This window comes from Lolium rigidum, chromosome 6 (assembly GCF_022539505.1).
Source record: "Lolium rigidum isolate FL_2022 chromosome 6, APGP_CSIRO_Lrig_0.1, whole genome shotgun sequence".
Lineage (NCBI taxonomy): Eukaryota > Viridiplantae > Streptophyta > Magnoliopsida > Poales > Poaceae > Lolium > Lolium rigidum.
Genome location: NC_061513.1, coordinates 6783594 through 6791867, shown reverse-complemented (window position 1 = coordinate 6791867; position 8274 = coordinate 6783594). Strand labels below are relative to the sequence as shown.

The 8274-nt window shown below is 44.3% G+C and overlaps 2 protein-coding genes across 2 annotated transcripts; both read left to right on the top strand.

Moving 5' to 3' along the window:
- The first annotated feature begins 1092 nt into the window (after window positions 1-1092).
- LOC124666699 (serine decarboxylase 1-like) lies at window positions 1093-4218 on the top strand. The gene is made up of 5 exons (XM_047204031.1): window positions 1093-1486; window positions 2537-2768; window positions 2947-3140; window positions 3259-3392; window positions 3489-4218. The coding sequence occupies exons 1-5, from the start codon at window positions 1171-1173 to the stop codon at window positions 4092-4094; spliced, it is 1482 nt and encodes a 493-aa protein (XP_047059987.1). The 5' UTR covers window positions 1093-1170; the 3' UTR covers window positions 4095-4218.
- A 785-nt stretch (window positions 4219-5003) lies between these two features.
- LOC124666661 (VAMP-like protein YKT61) lies at window positions 5004-7360 on the top strand. The gene is made up of 6 exons (XM_047203997.1): window positions 5004-5232; window positions 5328-5425; window positions 5568-5672; window positions 5891-5956; window positions 6678-6764; window positions 7032-7360. The coding sequence occupies exons 1-6, from the start codon at window positions 5004-5006 to the stop codon at window positions 7080-7082; spliced, it is 636 nt and encodes a 211-aa protein (XP_047059953.1). The 3' UTR covers window positions 7083-7360.
- Window positions 7361-8274: the final 914 nt, after the last annotated feature.

The following is an 8274-nucleotide window of genomic DNA, read 5'->3' as shown; positions in this document are numbered from 1 at the left end:
CATAAATATTCTTGTATTTAGACATGTTTTAATGTGTAGGTTTATTCATTAAAAAAGGATTTCGACCAGCTTTGTAATTAAATAAATCCACAACAACTGAACCAATATAAGGTGATGATGAAAACCCCTTGTAAAGTAGATCAAAGATAAACGAAATGTACAATAAGAACCATGACTTGCCACAGAAGACACTAGAACAAGACCGAGGAGAACCAAAGCTCCACGATGATGCCCCAAGAGGGTAACGGCGCATCGCATCGCCGTCGTCCAAACCACAAAGATCAAGGGTTTCACTAAGAGCCCTAGCGTGGAGAGGGTACCCACAACGGAGAACCCAACAGGGCAACAACATCCACAGGCATCGCCAATGTTGACGCTGAAGCGCGAGCTTTCTCCCGAAAAAACCTTTACACCGCTCCTAAGATCTCGGTCTGCATGCTGCCCCCAGAGCCAGGCCTCCATAACGGTCTCAGAGCTGGCATCATCAAAGCGCTGCTAACACTCCTTTCCATCCAAACAACAAGACGAGTATTAGGGCTACACATCACCAACATTTAGAGTGGCATCATAGGGTGATATTGCCAATAGTGCAAATCTTTTAATTTATTTCCTTTTATATGCTTATTAATATAGATGCAAGAATGGATACTTTTGTAAAGATAGATACGAGAAGAACCGTTGCTCCTATTAATATTATATAGACTTTTGTCAGGATTGTTGTGTAGTGGGATTGAAATTTTGATAAAAAAACAACATACTTTTGTCAGTATGGTACTACTGCACATCTCTGTAGATGTCTACATAGGAAAGTCAAATAGATGGATCTGCCGCGTGTGTGACACGTGGAGCCGACAGGGACGCGCCCGCATGTGCACGTCGGTCGCCACCAATAGTACCGGCCACGACGCGGCGCCCGGCAGCCGGCCGGGGCGGCTCAATCCAGCTCGAGGGGGCGCCCCTGCCGCGCATCAGAAATATCCTCTTCTCGCGTGTACGCAAGCGGCATGTCGTCGTCTCCCCTGCTGCAGGTCGATCGCTCTATAAAATCCCACGCCTCTCAGCTCGTTCTCCCACTTCTCCCCTCCTCACTCCTCTGGCTAGTTTTCTCTCCAGAGAGCAATTAAGTTCAATTTTCAAGTAGAGTAAGAGCGTGTCTTCGTTCCAAACAAGATGGTAGAGAAGTGCGGTAGCGATGTAGGAGGAGAAACAATGGTGGTTGTAGCCCCAACCGCCGGAGACCACCCCCACCAGCTTGGTCTTGGCGGTGGCGTTCGTGTTGTTGATGGCCCGGCGCCGCCAGTTGATCTCCTCGAGGTGGTGGGAGAAACGGGCAAGCAGGCGGCGACACCGCGCGTGCTGGTTGAAGGCTTCGCCGTGCTGGAGCCGCCGGTGGACGCGGCGGCGGCGGCGGAGAGGGCGGACGACGTGGCGGCGCTCCTCGCCGCCTTCGGCAACCACCTCCACGAGCGGACCGCGCACCACCTGGGTACTGCCCGTTGTGCTCGTGCATGAGCGGCGATCCAATGTCGTACGACGATCGAGTGCATACGACGTGTTGCTATAGCAAAGCTCGATCATCCGTTTTTTTATATCTAAGAAAAAGCAACGCAACATTTTGAAAATCACGCCGGAATTGGTTAAGACGAAAGCTTCTGTTTTTTTTTTTTAACATTTTATTCACCTTTTTTGCTAAATAGTGTTTCAATCTTCTTTTCTCAAGTGTCGACCTCAACCACCTTTTATCTATTTTTTCAATTTTTTTTTGTTTTATATTTGCTCAAATTAGTTGTTTTTCTGCAATTACTATTTATTTGATGCAAGTACATTTCATTGGGTGGGGTTGAACTTCAATGGTGGAAATACTAGATGAAACATTCTTCTTTCGAAAGTGAAGCATTTTCATGGCTCTATATCGAGATGATCCCCACAACTAAATGAACCAAAACTTATAATTTTTTCATTGACATGCGCCCTAAATACTTCCAAAATTGTGTAGTACTTAGCATCTAAAAATACATATCTTGTGCCTAAGCTTTACTAATTTCTTCCTCTGCAAACAAGATTTAGAGATGGATCTCACTGAAAGAGGACTAACATGATCTCGGCTACCAATCTCCACCCAAAATATGATATTGTTCACCATTTCTCGTAGTTCGTTTCCCTCCACAAGCTGCTCCCTCTTTTGCTTTATTTTCCTTGATTTATTGGTTAGCTACTTGGAGTTAACTAATCAAGACTTTGGTGAGAACCTTGTGCTTAAAAAAAATACTAAACTAGTTCCAGCTACCAACAGAATCTTGGGCTTAAAAAATAGAATCAATAAAATATACTCAATCTCAAACTGTAATTTTTAACTAGAAAACAAGTACACCGAAAAGGTAACCCCATTCCACATGTTTATCATGCATGTATAGATATATCTCGAGTATACTTAGAACCACCATGTTTCAACAACCGTGCCACACACATTTTATCATCTACTACGAGTTTCCAACGCATGTTGCATGCATTGATCGGTGTATTTGAAAATTTGCAGGGTACCCGTACAACTTGGATTTCGATTTCAGCGTTTTGGCACAGTTTCAGAATTTCTCCATCAACAACCTTGGAGACCCTTTCATCGAGAGCAACTATGGCGTTCACTCCAGGCAGTTCGAGGTGGCCGTGCTCGACTGGTTTGCCCGCCTATGGGACCTCCAACAAGACGAGTACTGGGGCTACATCACCAACTGCGGCACCGAAGGAAACCTGCATGGTCTACTAGTCGGGTTAGTATCTATCTATGTTAATACGTCTCGATGTCGATTGAAACATATGAATCTCACGTGCACTATGGATTCATTTCATACAAGGACATGATTCTTCCATTTTGGTTTTGGTGACTACACTTTTTTTTGACTCGGTTTTGTCTAATTATAGTTGAGTGTATTATTCTTTGTTTGCTAGGAGAGAGCTTTTTCCTGATGGGATTATATATGCATCTCATGAGTCGCACTACTCAATCTTCAAGGCAGCTAGGATGTACAGAGTCGAATGTGTCAAGATCGACACTCTGGTCTCCGGAGAGATGAATTGTGCAGATTTTAAGTCCAAGTTACTACAAAATCCGGGGAAACCCGCGATTGTGAATGTCAACATAGGTTACCATCTTACATCCACCTAGCAAGTACAATAAATTTGGATGAACTTTCGAGTTTATTTGTTCAAATTCTCTTGAGGGTCGACCGTGACATGCTTGTTTTCTTCTATCTCTTGTAGGGACTACTGTCAAGGGGGCAATCGACGACCTTGATAGGATCATAAGAACACTTGAAAAATGTGGACTCAAAGATCGATTCTACATCCATTGTGATGGAGCTTTGGCTGGCCTTATGATGCCATTTATCAAACAAGTGGGTCATGTTAATTTCAAGTAATCATGATACTTAGCACCAGTGTCATAGCCATTTTAATAAACCAACTAATTTACTACATTCTATTTTATGTAGGCACCAAAGGTGACATTCAAGAAGCCTATCGGAAGCGTTAGCGTCTCCGGTCATAAGTTCATAGGATGCCCTGTACCATGTGGCATTGTAATAACAAGGCTTGAGCATGTAAAAGTGCTCTCTACCGACATCGAGTACCTATCATCCAGAGATGCCACGATTATGGGGAGCCGCAATGGGCATGCGCCAATGTTCCTATGGTACACCCTAAATAAGAAGGGATATAAAGGGATCCGCAAAGAAGTTCAAAAGTGCCTTAGAAATGCCCATTACCTCACAAACTGTCTCAAGGAGATGGGAGTAAGTGCATCCTTGAATGCGCTGAGCAACACCGTAGTGTTCGAGAGGCCACGAGACGAAGCGTTCGTGCACAAGTGGCAACTCGCGTGCGAGGGGAGCATTGCACATGTGGTGGTGATGCCCAACGTGAGTATAGAGAAGCTCGACGGGTTCGTTGAAGAGCTCGTCGCCAAACGAAGCTCCTGGCATGAAGGCAAAGAGTTTAGGGCACCGTGCGTTGCAAAGGACATAGGGGCTGAAAATTGTCTCTGCGGCCAGCATAACAAGAAGTCAAGAATTGGGCAAGGTTTTCAAAGGATTGGATAGCGACAATAATCAAATGCTTTGTAATGCCACAAATGATTGATTTTACTTTTATAAATTGGAACTTTACGTGTGTCGCTAGCCATCTCTTTAGTTGCACCATCTAAGAAGGCTGACATGTGTTTAGTTATCTAGTAGTGTTAATGGATTGTTTGGACCGGTGATTGCCATTGTGTTTGCCCCTTGCTATCCGTTATCCATCTATGCCTCTTATTAGTACTTTTTGTGGAACACTTTCTTACTACCTAGCATGATGTATGTTTGGTCTGCTGCACTGGATGCCAAGTAAACCAAATTTGAAAAGGGACAACACATATTACACTTCCTAAAAAATGTCGTGTTAAACAACCTAATTTAATTATACAGTTGATGGGGACTTAAAATTTGGAGTTTTGACATTACAAATGCTTGGTTTGGGTTTTTTAAATTAGACCCCGCTGCTTGTCACTATCCATCTTATTTGCTGTATTGTCTACAGGGACATGTTTTAGTGATGCGGAAATGATGATATATTGACTGAGCTGGTGTTTGTGATTGCGCTAGGCTCTTCGTATCCATTATCCACAAGCTAAAATGAAAAAAATAAAATCTGAATTGCTTCATGGCAAAGGTATAAATGATGCTTCATGGCAAAGGTAAAACGGTTCATTCATACGGAGTATAATCAAGGAAGAAAAGAACAAAGAACACGGAGAATCCCGGAAAGGAAGAAGAGAGCCGGAGGCAACAGAAGCTCCGCCGACGGCCCACGTCGTCACCCAAATCGCATCGCATCGCATTCGCCGACGCGGCGCGCACCGGCACCGCCTGTGCTGGTGGTCGCGGCTTTGTTCTTTCCTTCCTTCCTCTCGCCGAGTCCCGGCCTCCCCTCCGTACCACGCACACGCCTCATCCCCGCGCCGTCCGTCACCGATGAAGATCACGGCGCTGCTGGTGCTCAAGTCTCCCGGCGACCCCGCCTCCGCCTCGTCGGCGGGCGCAGAGCAGAAGCAGCAGCAGGCGGTGGTGCTGGCGAACGCGTCGGACGTGAGCCGCTTCGGCTTCTTCCAGCGGCCGGCCGCGCGCGAGTTCATCGTCTTCGTCGCCCGCACCGTCGCGCTCCGCACCGCCGCCGGCAGCCGCCAGACCGTTCAGCACGAAGGCACGCCTACTCTGCTCTACACCCGGCGCGTCCTACTCCCCTGTCGCGATATGTGGTCTGACTGACGCCTCTCTGAACCCTCGTCCGTGCTGCAGAGTACAAGGTGCATTGCTACAACCCGAGCGGCCTCTGCGCCGTCATCTTCACCGACGACCACTACCCCGTCAGAAGCGCCCACTCCGTCCTCATCAAGGTACCACCATCAGATTTTTGTGGCGCTGTGTGTCTCCGTCAAAAGAGGTTCCCGTCCGTAACAGTAGTGAATTCGGTTGCTCTGTTCCCGTAGTAGTCTCACATGAGTTGTTCGGTTGTTCCATTCCTTCTGAGTTCCGCAGGTTCTCGAGGAGTACCAGAAGAACTTTGGAGAGTCATGGAGGACAGCGGAAGAGGATGCCACCCAGCCCTGGGGATATCTGGATGACGCCCTCACGAGATACCAGGTTCCGCTGTTAATAGTAGCTCTCTCCTTCTCTGCATCTAGCAGAATGTGGCGCTTACATGTCTTCAATTTACAGAGAAAGTAAATCATACTAATATAAATTGGTTACACGCCCATTGTTTTGAATTGAACACTTACCTTGACATTTATTAATCAATATACTTCCATCTAGTACAAATTTGATACTTTGTTTGCTTTTTCGAAATATTTCTGTTGCAGGATCCTGCAGAGGCTGACAAGTTGCTAAAAATTCAGAGGGACTTGGATGAAACCAAGATTATTCTCGTAAGTAATGATATCACCTATGAACTACTGATGCTATTACCCATGTTCTTTTGGGTGCATTTGTAAGAAAAATGATGTGTATACTCAATTAATATTCATAATAGATTACATTATTTATACCTGCTCCCTATTTAAATCTAATACTCAAGTAGGAAAGAAGAACCATCTTGGCACTTAACCCAAGTTTTCCCATTATTTGCTGAACTTGTTGAGTTTATATTATTCGGTATTGTGACATAAGTGCAAATCTAGTGGACTTAATTCAATTTGTATGTGCTGTGTGTTATGAATAATCTGGTCAAGTAGTGTACTCAAGTTCATGTGTTGAATTTAGGTCAGGAAAACCTGGAAAGAATTGGTACATCACTGAGCTTCAGCAGGGCTCCTTCTGGCTCTTAGATTAATATTGCCATGTCAAATTAGTTCCCTCTATATTTTGTAGCTTCTCAATAGCTCCCACTTAAACAAATAATACAGAAGTCAAACACATAGGAACTCGGTTTTATTGCTTCGGATAAATGTCTTATCTGTGACAAGTGTTTGGTGATTTTATTTATCTTTTGTAAAATGTCCGCTTTTCGGATATCCTCTTTTCTGTTTATTTAGTTTAGTTGTGTATGCCCAACAGTGACGGTTGTGTCTTGCATCTAGTTAGTGCTGGCTTCTTTAATTTAGTCTGCAAAATAATTCATCTGTTTATTCATAATTTGAATCATCGCAGCATAAGACCATTGACAGCGTGCTGGAAAGAGGCGAACGGTTGGATAGCCTAGTAGCGAAGAGTTCAGACCTAAGTGCTGCTTCACAGGTAGGGAAGTTCTCCTTGGGTTATTGCGGTATGCCAATTACAGATTCATGTTGCGTGCAACATTTCTAGTTCAAGCTAGTGGACCCTATGTATGGCTTCCACAAATTATGTATGTAACTGCGCCATTCTAACTTGAACCAGTGCATGGAAAAAAGTATACTGTAACTGCCTTTCATCTGTTTACATAGAGAAGCAAATCCTTTTAAGTCGATGAATCAGCTCGTGTTCATGCTATCGTACTGATTGTTTCCAGTCGTTCCTCTGCAGATATTCTACAAGCAGGCTAAGAAAACCAACTCTTGCTGTACAATCCTGTAATAAAGTTCATGTTCTTAGGGAAGTGTGGTATTGAGCTCAGCAGTGCCAAAAGCATCTCCGTTTACCGCTTCTTAATCCTGAGATGTATTGTCATAAAACATTACGTTGGTCTACACAGTGAGTAGGTCTTAGTCCACAGGTTCTCGTGTGATTCTCTGCAAGTAATGCATAAGTGTGGTCAGGGTGTTGTTATGAGTGGAGTTGTGTTCACTGCTGTGTTGAAGCTACTTGGTGCTGATGAACCTTTACGGCTGCCATATGTTACTAACTAATTATTACTTGCCGCATTCCCATAGCGATTAGTTAGTTGATATTGCGTTTTTCAATTTGCAGAAGAGTTAGCACATTAACTTGCAGAGGAGTTAGGGGTTGTTTGGTTCCTAGCCACATTTTGCCAAGCCAAAGTTTGGCAATTTGGCATGTGTTTGATTTTTGCCACACTTTAAAGCTGCCACACTTTACTATTCATATGGCCCACCTATCATAGAGTGTATTTTTTGCCAACTTTTACCATACTTTGTGGCTTTCAAAATCCAAGCCACACTTTTGTGGCTGCCAAAGTTAGGTTTGGCAAAGTGTGGCTGGGAACCAAACAGGTCCTAAGTACATCAGCTTGCAAACTGATATCCCTAGAAATTTGCAGAAGAGTTAGCGATTGGTAAGCCCATTTGCTTGTCGAAGAGTACATCATCGGAGCATTAGATATGGAGGAAATTGCACATTCCACCAGTTCCTGCTCATAGCATTGCGCATATCACCGGGTTCATGAAAATTTTGCACACTCCACCAGGTCTTGCTCTAATGAGTTGCAAGCAGGTCTAATTCTCTATTAACAGCTAGCCTAGCAACACAAATACAACACCACGTTGTTTTAGCCAAGTGCACGCAAATATTTTTGATATGGTGCAGCCATATAAGAAGACAATAAACATTACATTTCAATATATTAACAGCATACTAGTGTATGATTTATAAAAGAGAAGATGAACAGAGAAACCATAAATGTTGCCTGGGGGTTTATTTTCCTTTTGAGACTTTTTTTTATCTCGGAGTCTTGCCGCACTATAATTTGTGACCGGCGAGACGAGTCGGAAGGGGCTCCTATTTCTCTATGGGGCAAACTGGGGGCATTGAAACCCTAGCGCTAGCAGCCTCATCGTGGCCTCTCCGCATTGCCGCTACCGCCGGACCC

Excerpts from the sequence above, each read along its gene's own strand:
- LOC124666699 (XM_047204031.1), top strand. The coding sequence starts at position 1,171 with ATGGTAGAGAAGTGCGGTAGCGATGTAGGAGGAGAAACAATGGTGGTT. Across the intron at positions 1,487-2,536 it reads GCGGACCGCGCACCACCTGG|GGTACCCGTACAACTTGGAT; the intron begins GTACTGCCCGTT and ends GAAAATTTGCAG. Across the intron at positions 3,393-3,488 it reads TGATGCCATTTATCAAACAA|GCACCAAAGGTGACATTCAA; the intron begins GTGGGTCATGTT and ends TATTTTATGTAG.
- LOC124666661 (XM_047203997.1), top strand. The coding sequence starts at position 5,004 with ATGAAGATCACGGCGCTGCTGGTGCTCAAGTCTCCCGGCGACCCCGCC. Across the intron at positions 5,673-5,890 it reads ACGCCCTCACGAGATACCAG|GATCCTGCAGAGGCTGACAA; the intron begins GTTCCGCTGTTA and ends TTTCTGTTGCAG. Across the intron at positions 5,957-6,677 it reads ATGAAACCAAGATTATTCTC|CATAAGACCATTGACAGCGT; the intron begins GTAAGTAATGAT and ends GAATCATCGCAG.